Source organism: Lepidothrix coronata, unplaced genomic scaffold (genome assembly GCF_001604755.1).
Source record: "Lepidothrix coronata isolate B3197 unplaced genomic scaffold, Lepidothrix_coronata-1.0 Scaffold32, whole genome shotgun sequence".
In the NCBI taxonomy this organism is placed as follows: Eukaryota; Metazoa; Chordata; class Aves; order Passeriformes; family Pipridae; genus Lepidothrix; species Lepidothrix coronata.
In genome coordinates this window covers 3,215,129-3,233,116 of record NW_016690212.1, presented here as the reverse complement: position 1 = coordinate 3,233,116, position 17,988 = coordinate 3,215,129, and the positions used below count along the sequence as shown (strand labels likewise).

The window sequence follows — 17,988 nt, the reverse complement described above, 5'->3', positions numbered from 1 at the left end:
AAAATAACCAGGACAATGGTGTTGAGCAGCATTATTTCCTCCTTCTGCAAAAGTCAGCCTTCTCTTTCCTCCTCTACCCTGCTGACCTTCACAATGACCTCAACTACCAACTTTGCTGCTGGTTTTCTAGACAGTTGCTGAGACTTTTAAGTCCATCTGCCTCTGGAGAGCAGAGCCAGGATGCAAACCTTGTGGGCTTCCCACCTGCTGGAGGCTGGGAATGCTGTTTGGAAGTGTTTTGGCTTTGCTCCTGGGAGAACTGGACCAGCATGGTAATTAGCCACCTTCTTTCTTTTCTCACCGGTGGTGACTTTCTGTACTTGCAAATACCATTCCCTTCCCACACCTCCTCCCAACTCTCTTCCCTTCCCTGGGGCCAGGGTGCACCTTCCCCTGCTGTTAAAATAGAAATCCATCTGTCAGCCTGCTCTGACCTCCCTCTTTCCCCCAGCCCTTCCTCATGCCTGGGACCACGCCTGGGACCATGGAGGGGCTGGTGGCCACATCCAGTGTACCCAGATGTGATCTAACCACCCCTGTCACCACAGAGGCGAGCACACACGCTTCCCAGCACAGCACCTCCCTGCCATCAGGGATGCAGGGATGAAAACTAATTGTGTTCTCAGGGTTTGTCACTTTGAAGCACTACCTGTGTATCTACGTACCCTTTTAAAAGACTACTACATTTAACAGGCTATCAGAAAGACATGGGGACCATGCCCTGTAGAGACAGAGGGCCTGGGGAAACCTGCTGCCAACATCCCATGGGACATCACCTGCAGTTTGGGTGTAGGACATGTGAAAGCTTATGTTTATGTGCAGACCTGTGGTGGTCAGCCCAAGGTTAGTGAAATGACATTGGCCATCCAAGAGTCAGACACAGCTGCTAGATCTTCTTCACAGCATTGCAATACCTGATATTTTAAAAGAATTAAATTACAACAAAGGTGAAACTTATTTTTTCTTAATTTTATCTCCCTTCTATATGTCAGCAGAGGGAGATGGGAGCTACCAGAAGGTGAGTTAGCAGGTCCTAGGAGGATGGTGAGGTTAAAACACCCAATCCTCACTAGTGCAAACCAGATCCCAGAATTTCTGAAGAGCAGGAAATCAAAAAAGGTGGATTGGTAACCTGCCAAAGTCTTTGTCGTCTGTGAGCCTGAAGCAGATCCTGCACTGCCAAAGGGATTGAAGAAATGCAGCATCCAATCACTCCTACACAAGAATGCAAATATTCTACCTAAGACTTTTTTAAAAATAGCTGCCCAATAATAGCTAATGCTGCTAGGATCATAGCTGAGTATTCAACTGAGCAACCTGAAAGCCAGGAGTATTGCATATCTGTGATTCCTCCTGACTTTAACTTCAGGCTCCTGAAAACTTTGGTCACATTCCAGAAAAATTAATTTCTTTCTTGGCTGGCAATTTTTCCATAGGGACACTCTGGCCTATAAATATCATCAAAGAAGCAAGCAGCCTGCTGCCCTCAAACTTCAGAAAAAAACCACAAATTGAGGCATCAGCAAGAACCTGGGGTTTGAGAGTGTCAAAGGGGACATGCAGGAATCACAGTGCTGGAGGCAGAGGTGACTGCTGGCGCGAGGGAAGCAGTGCTGATGTGACTGTCATCACTTCTATTACTTGAACTTATAATGAGTTTCCAGTGATGTATACAGGGCAGTTCTGAGGTGATTTTCTAAGTCTCAAACTTTATGGTTTGGTCTTGAATTTGGGATAAGAAAACGACAAATAAAACACGTTTGGTCAAATTCTGAATTTCCACTTGAAAACTAAGATAAAGACAGAGGGAAGGATAGTCTTTGCGTGTGATAGCACTACTCCTCATTTACACCAGCACAGGTTATAGCAGAGCTGGGCCCTGGCACTCCCTCAGGATACATCAGCATGGGTTTGTACCACAGAGACCAGCTGGTCATGACAAAAACACCAGAACTTCACCAACAAAGATACTTGGCATGAGACACATGCGAAAATTAGATCTTCTTACAAATCTGTGAAGCTCAGAATATTTGAGGAGCTGCTACAGAAAGCAGGTACCTCACTAGGGGCAATAACAGCAGCTCTGGGCTCTGCAAGAGGTGGAACATAGGAAGAGGTCTCCATCCCATCAGTCCTTTTTCCTGTTCCTCACTCTACAAACCCTTATTTCCAAGACAAAAACTTAACCATGTGTCCTCTCCTCCTGAGCTTCTGCTTCTCAGGTAAGGGGAGAGCAGCTGCCAACACCTAGATCTGGCCCAGGCTGAGGCATATTGTGCTAAAGGGGTTTGCAAATCCCTGTGATGCATGCAGCTCAGCTGCAATTTCAGGGTCCACACTCCGCTGAGAGCAATCCAGAATATCTGGTTTGGGGTAGATACATCAAAAGAACAAAATCCTTGATCACAACAAAAATTATTCTGGGCTAAGTGTCACAGGGGATAAAAGGGAAGCAAAGACCTACCACATCTGCATCAGGGGCCAGAATTTGGCCTTCTGTTTCTAGGAAAGCCATGCCTAGTATAAGCAGGTTTTCCTTTCTGGAAGCCTCCAGGAAGACTCCAAAGGAACAGCTACCTTACGGCACCAACCCCATGGGACTCCCCACAGAGATGACCCCTTGCTTCTAGGGAAGAAACTGCAAGTTGTTCACACCTTATAAAACTCACCTGCTGCTCCTTCCTTATCCTTTATTAATGAGGTTTTACACATATACGCACATTGTGTTCAATCAAAGAAAAACCCAGTAAAACTGAAAGTGCTCATACTTAGCAGAGAATGCCTTCCTGCCAAGAAAGTGGTGATTAAAACTGCACACTGATCCCTGGGTTGAGTCAAAGCTCAATAAAGTCAGCGGGATTCTTTCCACTGATTTAAAGGGGCTTAGGATCAGGCATTTTACTATAAACAAATTACTGAATACTGCCAAGTTCTTTGGAATGACTTTGCTTATGTAAGTAAATCAATGAAAGCTGCTGTTATTCATGACAGTATGTCATCTACTACGTAAGTGATCTCCAAAATTATTTCAGATAGATAACGGGTGACTTTTAGTCTCAACTGCAATCTTCTGTTACCCTTAAGTATGACAGTTTGACATACATGCTATGAGATATTAATGACAGGTAATGAAACATGCACACATGACAGTGTATGAAGAGGTCTTTGCATCCTACCTTGCTCACAGTTTTTCCCTCCGTAGCGTACGGGGCACTCACAGATGTACATGTTCCACTTGTTGATGCACGTGCCTCCGTTCTGGCACCAGTTGGTTTCACAATAGTTCCTCTGCGCTGCACAGCCTGAAATTCAGGAAAACCACTACTTTGCAAGGTTTTAACAAGAAAAAGGCTCTAAATGACTGTATTTGAGTTTTTATGTAAAGACGCAACATAAGTTTGGGTTTTTTGCTTTCTTTTTTTTGAAGAAGTGAAGTCAGTGAAGCAAAATGTGGATGGCAAATTTCATGTGCGCTGATCGTATGTCAAATTCATAGAGACAAATCTATCTATCAAAAGTGTATGCTACGACTCCCTTCTTAATGCATGATCAACAAAACATACTTCAGAACTGCAATTTAGCTCTTACACAGACCTTCAGCAGCATGGACAGAAGAGACTTGCCATTTTTGTGTGTAAGAGCCAGTTTTAGGATGATGACAACATTCTGTACACCTAATCACCAGAACTAATCCTGATCAGGGATCCAAGGCTGGAAACCAAATCAGAACCTCCAACAGGCTGCCTCATGAAGCAGGTTTCAGATTTGGAGAATTTCAGAATTTTGTTTACAGAACAAAGACAATTTATTAAAAAGTCATTAAAAGTGCTGTCTTTTTTCATGAACTAATCCCCCTGTTTTTCAGAGCAAGATGACATTTGAAAGGTAGCTAAAAAAACAGAAGAAGAAAAGTTCATTTAGCAGTAAATTCCTGGGTGAAACTCCTAGCAATGCAGAAGGTCTAAACAAGCCCAGTTCTTTCCTGTGTGCTGCCTAATCCTGGAAGTGTGCCCTGTGCCACAGGCTATTGTGTGCCTCTCTGGCACAGGCAAGGACTGCACCTTGCTCAAACAAATGAGGTCTGGATGCAGCCACGCCAGTGGCATGGTGGCAGCACAATGCCCAGCAACCGTGTCACTTGGCTGCTTTGCCCTCAGCAGTGCTAACAGGGGGACAAGCATCATTTCAGACCCCTCTGTCTCCTGCCCCTTCCTGGGGTTCCTCCCAGTGCTGGCCCCTTCAACACCCTGGCTACACACCCAGCTGTGGCAGAGACCTTTCTTGTGTTGATTTTTGGGGTGCTAGTCACTCATACCTGGCAGAGTGCCATTATTGGCGATGAAACTGGCCATGTCGATGGGCTTGCTGTCGATGGAGAGGTTCCTCATGCAGCCAATAAACTGCCTGTTGTGCACCGGGAAATCTTCAGGCAAGTTTGGGACACCACCAAGGAGGAGCGGACCAGTTAGGTCCAAAGATCTGAAGAAAAAAGAATTGCTCATAATTTCCTGCAAATAGTTTGGTTTGTTTTGTTCTTTATATTGCTGCTTCCATAAGCACATTTGAGCTGTTTAGTCTATCCGTGTTGCCATGCACCTCCCTCTGCTACATGAGGACTTCCAGAAACACTAACTTTTAACTTAGAAGCTGTTATATGCATAGAGAATCCAGTGACCTGTCCCTAATAGTGGCCAATATGAAGAAGAAAGTGAAAATTATGGAAAAATGTGCAGCCACAGGATGCTTGTTTCTGATCCCAGTCATGTAGGGACTGGCTTATGCTGCTCAGCACAAAGGCTGAGATGCTGTACATTTTTATATAATGACTTAATTATTATATAGTGCCAACCCTTTTAAAAGCCTCTGAAAATCTTAGTCTTAATTACATTTAGTGGATGCAGGTTCTACTAAATGACACCACACTGTGTGAGAAGTGTATCATCTGGTCAGTTTGAATTAGTCCCAATTTTAATGGTGTGCCCTTCTTTTGGGATTAGAGCACCAATGGTCTTTCTGCTATCACTCATTACTTTATATCCCCTCTATGTTGCTTGCTGTTCATCTTCTCTTTAAACTCAAAAGTACTAATGTTTTTTGGTCTTTCCTCTCAGGAAACCTTTTTTCACACCTAATGATTTTCAATGGCCTTTTCTGTACCTCCTTTACTTCTTTTTCAAGATAGGACTTTTAACTTAAAGTAATAAGCACTTCAGCCATCTCCTTCATTAATAAAGTCTGACATTTTATTTGCCCTTCTGTCTACATTTTCACACCAAGTAGATGCACTGACCTTCAGGTATTTTTTTTCTCGGTTTTGGTTTTTAATTTTAGAAGGAATTTGGTGTATTGACCCTTGCAGTAGCCTCCAACAAATTCCACCTCCCAAACTAAACCTCATTACTTTTTCTTGTTAAATCATATCTGCTTTTCCAACTTACTGGTTAATTGCTTAGTGCTTGGTGGTTAATTGCATCCTGTTGACTCTCCACTGGAAGAAGAGAATAAGTGGAAAACAAAAATATAAGGAATCCTTACTTTTTTGAGCCGGTCTGAGTCCCCTGGGCAGCACAGGTATAGTTTCCAATGAGGCTCCCGAAGCGCACAGCCACTGCTGTGTCACAGTCGTCCACAGTCACCACAGCCACTTTCTCTCCAGAAGGCCCATGGGGAATTCCTAATCGGCCAATGTTTGGCTTCAAAAAATAAATGGCACATGTCATACAGTGCTACATACACATGGGATTTAAACACTGGTTCAGTCAGCTCAACAACATACTTCTTACTACCCTCCCAAAAGGGACAAAAGTAGACTATGTAAAGAGAACAGCAGAAGTTAAGCTATCTATAACATTTAGGCAAGGAAAAACCCCAAAGAGGTGTTTTCTCACTTCTGCATAGTAAAGTCTAATAAACTGTCTTCACTTTGCACCTCTTCACCTCAAGTGAATGAAAACCCTAAAATGATGTAATATTATAAGTGAGGCTAAAGGCTTAAATCAAATTTTTTCTGATGGGTGTACTCTGTCAGGACTGCCAGAAACTGAGTTCAGGCCCTTATAAAGGCTGTAGTGAGAGGTTGTCTGATGACTGGGAGGGAGCTTAGCTGAAGCCTGATTGTTCCAGCTACAGGATGGAGAGCACGAAATACCACTGCCCATTGCTGAGCCTTCTGAGAGGTCCCCAGTTTCTAGGTTACAGGAGAATAGAGACAGTGACCTGTGGAGCTGGACAATCAAAAATAATGGATAGAAATATGCTTGCTCATGCAGATGCTTTGGTCCAGGCACACAGACTGACACTGCAGGTGCAGTACGGAAGATAGGAAAAAGGTGTGTTTCAGAGAGACAATAAAAACTGTGGCTTTCCCTCATCTCTGGCTTCTCCCAGGCAGCAGGAAACTCCTACCCACCCAATCACAACATGCCCTGGTGAACACAGGCCACAAAACCAGAATTATCACACTCAGCTTCACATCTTCACTGTTTCTGGCTCACTCTGCCAAGCACTTGCGGTCAGTTGTTGTTCTCCCCACTTCAGCACCTACCAACACCTGGGGAAATTCAGTGATCTCAACAGACAGGAAAGCCTATGGGACCACCAGGAATTCAATCCCAAACATCAAACTTCTGCTCTTCCACCACAAACACATTGTTCATCTCCACTAATTTTGTAACTGACGAGATGTATCCCAGCATGACTGGCAGGAGATGATATCTGCTGTGTAGAAACTCAAGAGACAGATCTGTCCAGGGGAGAAGTGCATTATGACTGCTAAAAAAGGGTGCACATATAAAAGTTGCATAGCAGCCTCAGTGAAGAACTAGTAAATTCTATAAGAAAACCTTTTCCAAGTTCAGTGTTCATATAGAGTTAAGGAGTTCTCATCTACTACTGGTGCAGGATCTCTGAGGACATTATGGGTACAAGAGAAGCAATGAGCTGAACTCAGCTGGCTTTGCTGCTGTTCCTCTGTGGGCAACTGATACCCCACAGGAGCGAAGTCCGCAGGATCTGACCAGACACACAGCACAACTGAAAGCCAAAACATATTTTTATGATGTGTTGATCAACAATGGTTGTAACCACATGAAAATGAAGATGTCTGGGCATCACACTGTAGTTTCCTGTATGCTCGCTTTAAAACATGTATTGCTTGACTGCGTTCTGAAATTCCGTATTTGCACAGCAAGCAAGGAAGCAGTAAGGGGATAAATCACTTCTTTTTGTTTCACTTATACACACACAAATTTGTTAAAATACTTAAAAACACTTTAATCATCTGTAAAGAGAGACAGATTTATTTTTAAGGGTAATTATCCCAATGTATAAAAACATTTTAAAAATGCGTTTCCTGGTGTCGATTCCAGTTGGAAAGTATGTTCCATTTCCTCCACCAAGAACTAATGTGATCACATAGTTTGGCAGTTATTCAGTAAAAGGTTTTGACCTCTCTTGAGTGATATTAAAGCTGATTTTATTTTTTCCGATACTCCCTGGACTTTGCCACTGCCTAGCTTGGAAAGACAGGAAGCATATGTATTTGCAGTGCTGAAAATGTTATTGTATGCAATGATGGCAATGTTAGTGAGCAGCTTTTCAAAGTAAATGAAAAAACACATAGAAAATTAACCAACCGACAGGCAGACAGACCTTTCCTTCCAAAATTAAAATGTTTACATTCTGGGTGCTACTTCTATTCATTCGAAGGAATGATTCGATTAACATTTATGTTCTTGTGCTTCACTGAAATAATCTATTGTTTCTTACATGGGAGCCTTGACAAAGGCGGGGTATTTATTCTCGCAGCAGGGGGGATCTGCCCAATGTTAATCACGATTGCAACCTGATGAGTCTCAGCAGTTTGCAGCTGCTCCTTCACAGTCACTAGCTGCAGTGGAAAATTGATTTTTTTTTCTACTTTTATTTAACATAGAAACTGCAAAGTGTTTCTCTAGAGGTTGACTGTTCATTGCAGTGCAGATCTCTTCAGCTCTGATGACCACACAGAATCATAAGGTGATGAAGAAGAAAGGGAATATTTCAGTGAACAAAAAGAAATGTATTGGCAGTTCAGGCCATACTTAGTTCAAACACATACCAATTTTCTGACCACATTAAAGGCTCATTTGATGGAACAGGCTTTTTACAAAATGGAAGAATATGTTGGGAAAAGAAAGAGGTATTTTCTGAGTGATTTAATGGGACAAGGACTCAAAATATGTGGCAAGTACTACACTACTCATCTTCTCAACAGCTAGCATAGGGAATACTTTATAACTGAAATAATGTGAAATAAATAAAAGAGTGGAACAGAGGAAGCCTAAGTTAGGAGCTCCTTCAGAATTGAATCATTAAATAGATTTTCTTCATTTAATATTTTGATTAATTCTAAATATAGGTTGCTGGTGATGCAAAGAATATTTAGACCATTATGCATTAAAAAAAGAATGATTTTGAACAGTTGCATGCAAGAAAGAGAATTAATCCCACAACATGAAACTTGGGATCTAATGTAAAGAATTCCTCTTGCAGACTCAGAGACAATCAGCACTAAATGGTGAAAAATAAGAAAAAACCCCCTACTAGTTGATTACAAAACAATTAGGGATCATGGTGAGATTAAAATGCAACACTGGGTTGTTGTAGAGATGCATATTAGGGAAATTTCATGACACTGAGTAGGATAGAATATTGTGGGCAATTCTGATTTCATTTATTAAAAATACCTTCCAACTACACCAAGTGCACAGAATAGCAGCCAGAGCAATGCAAAGCTTACCTTATCAAACAGGGAAAATGGACTTGGCGTGTTTAGTCTAGTAAAGTAAAGGCTGAGGAAGGGGTTTGGATATGAGAAGATGCTATCACTACAATGGACACAGTAAAAGAACAAAGGGATATGAGACGCCCATGAGTAACGTAGGCTGGAAATCACCAGGTGATGCTCATCCATAGGAGGGATCATCTTTGGGAGAGTAGCAGGGATGAAAATTATAAAAAATAACTTAATTTGTTTATGATTATAGAAGCTGGTATCAGCAGAGGACTGGCTTATGTTTGAAAAATAATAAGTAACAGCAAGCACTACTTGGAAAATGCACAAGAAAGTGAATTACCAGCACTAAGTGACAGCACACAGATTTACATTTCAGGCACGATCTTTGCCTTGATGAAGTCCTATTGGAGCAAGATTGATCCCTAACAGTAGGAACAGCTAATACTAACCAGCATTAGTTCACACTATTATTTTCTGGAAATATGTTCAAGGAGTTAAAAGCCAGACTTTCATCTGGGTACTTAGCAGTCCTTTCTGCCTGTCAGACTCATCTCCTGAAACACCACGCTAGACGAAAGGCAAGTTTCATTAGCTGTGCCAATTCTGCACTCATGAGTAAATGTGCAATGTGGTGTACAGGAATTTACCAGCATGACCCCCATTAATGGTAATGCAAGTCATGTAACTGAGTTCCTGCTCATGGGGCTGAAAATTTATCTTTTGCTACCTAACGCTAAAGGCTGCCTTTTCAGTTAGTGCTTGTGCAGAAAGAGGTTGGGATTCAAACTTCAAAGACCACATGCTGTAAAATTGAGTAGCAAGATGAGGTACCAAGCAGTGCCAGAGGGAGAACTTGGTCTCCCTTAAACAAACTATGAAAGAAGTAGATTATTCCTGGACTCAAAAGAAAAGGAATAAAAAGCAGCCCTGAGTGTTGCATTGTTTTATCACCATTAGGTAGTGATGTGCACCCCATATTGAAATTCATTTTGTTTGTTATACCAACTCTTGTGTTTTCTTGTTATAATCACATACAGAGTCACTTGGAAAAGAGAAAGAAGCAGCCCTGTCTCAGGATCAACGTGTGAGAGCAGAAGCCACCTACTTTTTTCTCTATCTGTAAAACAAGATGAAGCACAATTATGTTCCTGAAATTACGGCAATTAGTACCTAAAATTGCCAAAAAAGTACCTAAAAAGGCAAATCTTACCTTTGCCTCACTGAACTTTCATGAAGGAGATTAGTGGTTCCGATCTATGAGTGACAATTTCCAATTTTATGTCTAACCCATGACATTCATCCTTGCCCAGACAGAGTCACAGGCAGACTGCAACTACAGGAATGACAGTCTTCCAGGATGTCTTTTGAAAAGTGCAGGTCCCATTCTGACCATAGCGGAGATAACAGTGAGACTCATCTGCTGTCCTCAGCAGTGACGTGGAGGAGTGACCTCCTCAAGATACAAAGGGACATGGAAGTCCCTTTTGCCACCTGTGGTGACTTTCTCAGGTTGCAGTGAGAGAATGCCACTATGGAGCTATTTCACCAGCAATGCCAAATCTGATTTTCATGAAAACCAAGTACAGAGCAATGTTTGGACTTCTCGCCACAACTTCAGCAAGGAACACATGTAGATTTTCTCAGGCGCATGAAAAACCCTGAGAAGCCTAATCTGTGAACTTGTGTTTTATAAATGGAGACCAGATAAAGGAGAGAAGGTCATCAAAACACATCTGTTTATAGTTTGCAAATCTACTACAAAAATCCACTCCCATTCCACTTAAAACATCGGACATGGATATTCTCATGTATCTCAGTTTCATGTGGATTCTCTATTATGTTAAAGTAAATATTTAAACTGTGAGAGCCTACACAGTTACTTATTAAAGACACAGATGGTCTAATAATGCACTGTGAATGGACAGACATATAAATTAACAGACAATGGAAAGCTTGTCTTAAATACTTAACTGTTTTACTTTTACATTATATATTCTATTGTTTCCAAAAGTCAGGATGCAAAATTGTTGGAGAGGTTTAAGCAAATAGTCCAATCTTTGGTAGACTTATTTTGAATTAAACCAGACTAGATACTGTACATGTAATAGTAATACTCCAAAATGCAAATGTTTGTTTAGTCAATCAGCAGCAGTGCTGACACTCAGATTCCTGCATCTCACCCTTCTATCAGTTTATCTGCAAGATAATACTCTTTTCCAAAAGTCTCACAAACTTTTCTTCTACCAGAACACTTTTTTCCAACTTCCATTCATAGATAAAAAATTGCCACTTGACTTTTCTCACAGATAGAAAGAGGGAGAGTGGTTTTGGTTGGCCATGGGAGAGAGTGTTCCAACATCATGGATATTTCCTGAACTCAGACTGAATTGAAAGCTGTGCTCTCCAGCCCAGATCTTGCCACTTGACTTTTCTCACAGATAGAAAGAGGGAGAGTGGTTTTGGTTGGCCATGGGAGAGAGTGTTCCAACATCATGGATATTTCCTGAACTCAGACTGAATTGAAAGCTGTGCTCTCCAGCCCAGATCTCGGCTAGGAGGTCTTCCGCCTGCTTTAGTCACCCCATTAAGTCTTTTGAAGGAGCTGAGGAGACGATTCAGCAGCAGACTGTAAGTATGGCCAAGACCTAGAGAACACAAACTGGGAACGCTTGCAGATGAGACACAACCTACCTCTTATGCTTGGCACGAGGAGACCCGGTTTTGGGGGACAGACAGGATGCTGAAGAGAGTAAATAATGCATTTGCTTAGCTCAGCAAATACATTAAAAATCTATCCATTTTAGAAAGTTAGTGTTTTAGCAAAATGCTTTGCATGGCATAGCTTAATACGCAGAGCTTGGCTTATTTGTCTTTTTAATAAGTGCAAATGTGTAAGAAGAAAAGCAATCCTGAAGCCAGTGCCAGCCTTTCACTGATTCCAAGAGTTTGCTTACCAGACAATAAGTTACCCTTCTGTTTTTGTTAATCAGTAGCTAATGATTTATTGGCTGTTTGGAGTGGTTAAAGGTTAAAAAGAATCTGTTTCCTAGTTATTTTTTTAATACCAAAAAAGCTCTCCTCTGCATTGTTAATGTGCCGGTTCCAGAACCGACCACCCCCAGAAGTGCTGGGTGGAAAATGCCTCATAATCATACCCTATGGGGCTCTTCGTTTTCTAACGCTTCCAGCTACAGTAATAATGGGAAAAAATAGAGCAACTGGCATCGGGTCCCGCTGGAGGCTGTTGCCGGGGCTCCGTCCGCCGCCGGGGTCCCCCCTGCCCGGTTCCCCGGCGCTCATTAGGCAGCCCGCCAGCCGCCCCGGCTCCTTCGTTAACCCGCCGGCCCCTGCCCTGCGATCTGACGCGGCGAAGGGAGAAACCCCCTTCGATTCCCAGGCGATGCTGTGCTGCTTCAGTGGTCAAAAAGCTCATTAAGGGCCCACGGCGGCGGCGGTCTCCCCGGGCAAGCTGCCTGAGCCCGGCCCCCCCGCAAGGAAAATAAATAAATAAACAGGAAAAAAAATAAACAGGGAAAGCACCGCGCTTGCAATCCCGGGGGAGAGACCAGGAAATGCCGGAGAAGCTTAGAGTGGACTTGCAGACCACTCTGATCAATCGGGAAACTCCAAATTACGCCAGATTAGACAAACCACTAATGTTAATCCTTGTTTTTTAGAGTTTTCTCCTACAGATTGCCAGAGCACCTTTAAAATAGGCGGTGTGAAGAACAGCGAATCTTTTACACATGCCGATTAGTCACCAGGGAAAGGCAGGACAAATCATTTCACATAAACCCCTTTACTTCTTTGATGCTTGTATCCCCTTTATTCACTGAATATTTTAATGGCATTTCTTTATACAAACTTGGCTCAAGTCTGTACAGAAACATGAGAACCTGTGACAGTGAAAAGGAAAACCAAAAAGAAAGCTTCCCATCAGTGAATCAAAAATGCAAATCCTGAAAAGCCACCAGACCAGTTCCTTTTCCTAGAGAAATGCCCTGCAACACCAATCGTCAGGATCTGGGCTGGGCCACAAAGTCAAGCGAGTTTTACTGGCCTCATTTGTTATCTCCTTCAGGGCTGCATCCAGAGGCTAAACTTTGATATTCAAAGCAGGAGGCTTTAGGTACAGCTATGAGATCTGGCACCAGTGAATGGCACTGGCCTGAATTGCTGCTGCTTGTTCAGTGCTAGGGCACAGATGGGGAGCAGTCCTCCTGTCCCAACATGTGGTCAATGGCAGTGAGGCTGGGAAAAGCCACTGTCACACAGACACAGTGTCCAGATGTGCTCCTTGCCTCCACACTGTGACCAGTATCTGCACAAACATCATCCAACTACTACAAAGGGTATATTCTACGATTTGACTACTTTTGTCAAGGGCTGCTGAGTTCTGACGGGAAGAGTTTTCCCTGTCTGCAAACTGAAATTTTATCCTCAAATGTGTATTCCCAGATGCTTCTCAGCTCTTTGATGCTGAATCAGTGACACAACAAGGACCTGTTTTGCCTGTAAAGAGACCATGCCCACTCCTCAAGACAATATTCAGCTTTCCCTGTGGGAGACACCACTAACCATGGTTAGGGTGCCCTTGTCCATGTTCTGCAGTCCTTTCCTCCCTTCTGATCTGCCCCGATCTGTCAGGGGTGCCTTCCCCCTGACCTCTCCTGCCCTGTGAACCCTTTTTCGGCTTATTTTGCTGCTTCCCTCCCTTCTACCAACAAGGATGTTCTTCCAGCATCTTTGGAGAACTGGGAAATAAGAGCATGAGAAGGATGTTGGAAGAACATCCTTGTTCTCCTTCACATGCTGCCCTCTCCCACTTCAGCAAACCCTTCTCTCTTTGCCATTTGTCCCTACCTACCTTCCAAAGTACCATTCTCAAATATTTTTTGCTTTATATAAAGCTTGTACATTTTACAAAATAATTTTGCATCCAGGATGTGAGTGTTGCTGCTCTCAGAGTCCAAGAAATACCTAGATATAGCACACCTTGACACTTACACACAGCAACTAACTCCTTCCTGGACACATCCCTGGTGACAGATTGCCAAGCAAACTGCTGCTTAGTGTGGATAATGGAGTCACATTTCAGTCTATAAAATCCAGGAATCCTAAACTTTTCCATGGGCTCTCTCCTGACTCCGTGGCTGGATCTATGCAAGGGTCTCCTGGTACACAGAGCCTTGCATGACCAGGTGATTGCAAAGTGCTGCTTCCTCTGCTGCACAGACAGATGCATAATACCTGAAAAGTTACTGGAAATCAGCAAGCTACTGTAGATTTACTGCATGATTAAATGGAGATAAGAGTGCACTTCAAAGAACTTGCGCCAAATACCTGAGGTGCCATTTCAATGACTTCACTGGCTTTGTAGAAGCCCTTGCCAGGCTGGGCTGCACAGTGTAGCCTTCAAGCACTGTCCTCATGGCCTTAAAGTGAGTCGAGGGTCACTCAGAGTCTGCCAAATCTCATGGAGGTCCCTTGCACCTCCTCAGCCTTCAGAAAGAGCTGAAAATCACCATTTTGGGAGATGCCATTATATCTGCAGATTTTTGCAGTGCAGAGGTGTCAGATGGCTTGAGCAAACATGGGCTCAAGGAGCACCACTGGGTGCCAGGTTCCCCAGGGTGACCTGAGAGCCCCACACCAGGAAGAAAGCCACAGAGCTGACACTCAGTTCAGGTGTGGGGTGAGCACAGATGTAGAGTGGCAGTAATTGCTGTAAATAGGTACACAAGTTAAGCCTTTTAAAACCCAGGAGTGAGAGGAGTAAGTACTGAGCCGCCTTGCAAAGATGGGTCTTCCAAAAGAGTAGGGGCTCAGGCTGGTTTTGACAAGACATGGTGCCTACTGTTACTGGCAGAGTGAAAACCCTGTGGGTGGTTTCTGAAAAGTTACTGTTTGTGTTTGCATATAAAATCACCACCACAACGACTAGTGTTTTCAGGTGGTGTTTGCAAACTCTGTGAGAACAACACTTCCAAAAGTAGGCGGGGGAGAGAAAGAGCCAGGCACTGGGTACGAGCTTGCCCTCTCTTCCCCAGTCGCCTGAGAGATTTCTCAAAGCTGTCACTGAGAGCTGAGCTACTCAGGCCTGGGGAGCAGGTCACACTTTACATCTCAATGACCTCCAAATGACTTTCACTGCTTTACACTTTAATTTCCCGAGACACAGATTTAGAGTCGAGTTATTTGTTATTTCGTGTCAAGACAATGGAATGTCGCTCCACAGCCAAGTCCTGATTTCCTTTCCCAGATATCAATCACTTTGCACTTACCCTGTACCAGGAAAAAAAAATAACCAAACAAAAACCAACGAAACCAATTATTACTAATTGAAATCCACATGAATAAATATTGGTAGAATTGCAGGGAGGGGCTTTTAAAGTCCAGGCTCACGTGTGCCTGTTCTGCAAGGGCAGATCAGCTGCCCACCTCCCACCCCCTTACACCCGCGAACACCTGCAAGGGCTCTGCAACCACATTCAAGACCAAGAAAAAGTAAATATTAGCCAGGCAGTCCTTCAGTGCTTTTCAGGAGATGTTAGGAATGTAAATGGTCGTCACAGGCCAGACCAAAGTCCCACTGAGGGAGTGGTATATGCCATGGAAGAGTCTACAAACAGGGCAAATGTACAGCAACATTTCTTTCTCCTGCTCTAAGCTCTAGGCTTCCCAACTTCAGTATTACAGGTGGGAGTTTGAGGTGAGGAGGATTCTGCCACATTTTCAGGATGGGACTCAAGTTCTCATCTAATCAGTCTTTTGCTTTATATAACCACAGAACATCACCTAGTGAGTCCTGCTTAATAACATGACTTGCATCCAAGCAAAAATGTTCCTTTAGAAAGGGAAATACTGACTTGATTTAAAGATTTCAAGGAACAGTGAGACTATCAGAACTGTGGGCATATTATCATGAAGATGATACACTTTCACTATTAATGATATTGCATATTATATATATTATAATTATATATTGTATCTTATCAGAATCTGTTAAGCTTCAGTTTCTATATAGCAAATCTATGGTCTTACCTAGACTAGGATTTTCATTGATGATCCTCTGGATTTGGGTGGAAGAGGATGAATTTGACCTCAGCAAGGATGTGAGTCTCTGAATCATCAGCCAGAAAGCCAGGAAATTACTCATAAACTGAACTATTTTTTCTGAGATTACCTTTTCTCATGGCATTTTAAAAATTGAGTTCTGAACATGCGGGAAATTACATCTTTTGTATTCAGACACAAGGAACATATTTTATGTGTTTGACTAGAAAAACATTTCGAACTTTAAATGTAAAATGCTCATATACAATGAAAAATCTAATTTCTTTCCTTTGCTCTAGCTGCTTGTAATTTTAATTGCTAGGTTTTTTTAATGGCCATGCCCACTAGCACCAAAAATACATAGTATAGATAAGTAATACAAATGCATAGCTACAAATTCCTCATACCCTCATCTTGCACATGTGCCTCCAGCCATACCTACCACATGCTTGACCAGTACACAAGCCTGCTCACCAAAAAAGCACAATACTCTGCTGATATAGTAATTTCTGTTCTTGTAAGAAAGTTGTGAAAAAACTACCATAACCTCCTTCTGGCTAACCATCTTGGTATCCAAGTCAAAATTCAGTCAAAATTCCTTGACATTTTGAGTTGAAAAGTAAATTAAACATGCCTGTCTCTCAGGATGCTACTTAAAATTTTGGTTGTGGCTAACAAAGGAAGTGACTTTTTCCCTTGAATTGCTTTTCTTCCTTCTATAACTGAGGAGACCCTGGTAACTTTCTTTGTGAAGAAGAGGTCCTGCACTTACACAGATAAGTATAGCTAAGTCCTCAAAACTAGATCTAATGAACTGACTGTGGTTATGCTCCCTGTGGTTCTGGTGTCCTGCAACCTTTCTTATGCTTAAGCTATGGCAGAACTTTTGATCTCATGAAACTGCCGTAGAAGGAAAGGCATCCAGCACAAATTGACAATGTGGTGAAGTCTACCATCCGTGCTCTGTTGGAAGTTAGCACTATCCACAACCTCCTTGCTGTAACACCGCTGGCCGCTAGACCCCTGCAGTACATTCCACTATTAAATATTAAATATTCACCATGAAATAGGTGATACAGAAATAATAAAATTTGAAGAAATATTGCTAAATCTTAAGTAAGAATATGTGGTTTGTTTTAAGAGGAAGCACTAAATTGTAACGTGCTTTCTGCCTTACACATTTGAGAGAGCCTTTAAAAGCTATATTGGCATTTTTTAGAAATATTATGAATTTAGGTTTGGAAATGCCACAAAATTCTATTTCTTCCTGGAAAAATATGCTCAGAGAAGTAGGTTGCTCCTAATTGAATGACATCTCCAGTATTTTCAGTACCTCCCTACCCCCAGTGCTTGTTTGACAGTTGCAATTATCCTTCTGCGTTTTTCTTTATCACACAATGCCAAGCAATGCTGGAGCAGGTCTGTGTTGATCACAGATGCTGTAAACACAGCAAGTCAATCTGAGCCAGCAAAATCCAAACTCTGGCAGGGCCCACATCTGATCAACAGTGGCATTACCATAATCTTCAGCAAGTGCATTGTTTATTTAGAAAATCTCCCTCAATCCCTTAACAAATTAGTCTGGAAGCCACCGTGAGGATTAACTTGATAAATTCTCCCTGAGATCACAATTACATCTGCTCAGATGTCACCAGTGATAGACATTTGCACAAGTCATACCCAGCCTTTATTACTAATTGCATTTCCAGTTATTTGACTTCTCTTGGGGTCTATCTTTTCCAACCAAGTTACAAAACTCAATACTCAGCTGGGGCAACCCTGCTGTGGTGTGAGAGGTGCTCCCCAGAAAAAGGGGTAATGCCTAATACCCATCTAAGAATTTAATTGCCAACCACTTTTCTTGACTGTTCAGATTAAGAAGTAAACGATACTAGGTGGTGTCCTGGATACATGAGGGCAGTGTCTTTCGCCCTGTGTCCAATGACTAGAAGTTATGCCTAGCTGGTGGCAGCTATGTGGCGCTTCTCCAAGGAACTGGCAATCCCTATTCAGCTACAGGCATGTGCCTGCCTCATAAATCACCCACAGCACTGGCAGCTTCCTTGGCAGGCTCAGCAGGGAGACCAAGAGCTGAGCAAACAAGGTGTTTGTACTGGAATGGGAGCTTTCCACTTGAGGGGCAGCACAGGGATAGG

General features: G+C 42.6%; 1 protein-coding gene across 5 annotated transcripts in view; it reads right to left on the bottom strand.

Annotated features, from left to right (window-relative positions):
• CELSR1 (cadherin EGF LAG seven-pass G-type receptor 1) overlaps positions 1-17,988 on the bottom strand; it is a 169,203-nt gene that overhangs the window by 44,341 nt on the left and 106,874 nt on the right. For all 5 annotated transcript variants that reach the window (XM_017811530.1, XM_017811528.1, XM_017811527.1 and 2 more), the window contains exons 6-8: positions 5,536-5,693; positions 4,316-4,479; positions 3,177-3,302 (exon numbers count right to left, since the gene is read on the bottom strand). In XM_017811530.1, the coding sequence (XP_017667019.1) occupies positions 3,177-3,302; positions 4,316-4,479; positions 5,536-5,693 (448 nt within the window). The remainder of the gene's footprint in view (positions 1-3,176; positions 3,303-4,315; positions 4,480-5,535; positions 5,694-17,988) is intronic.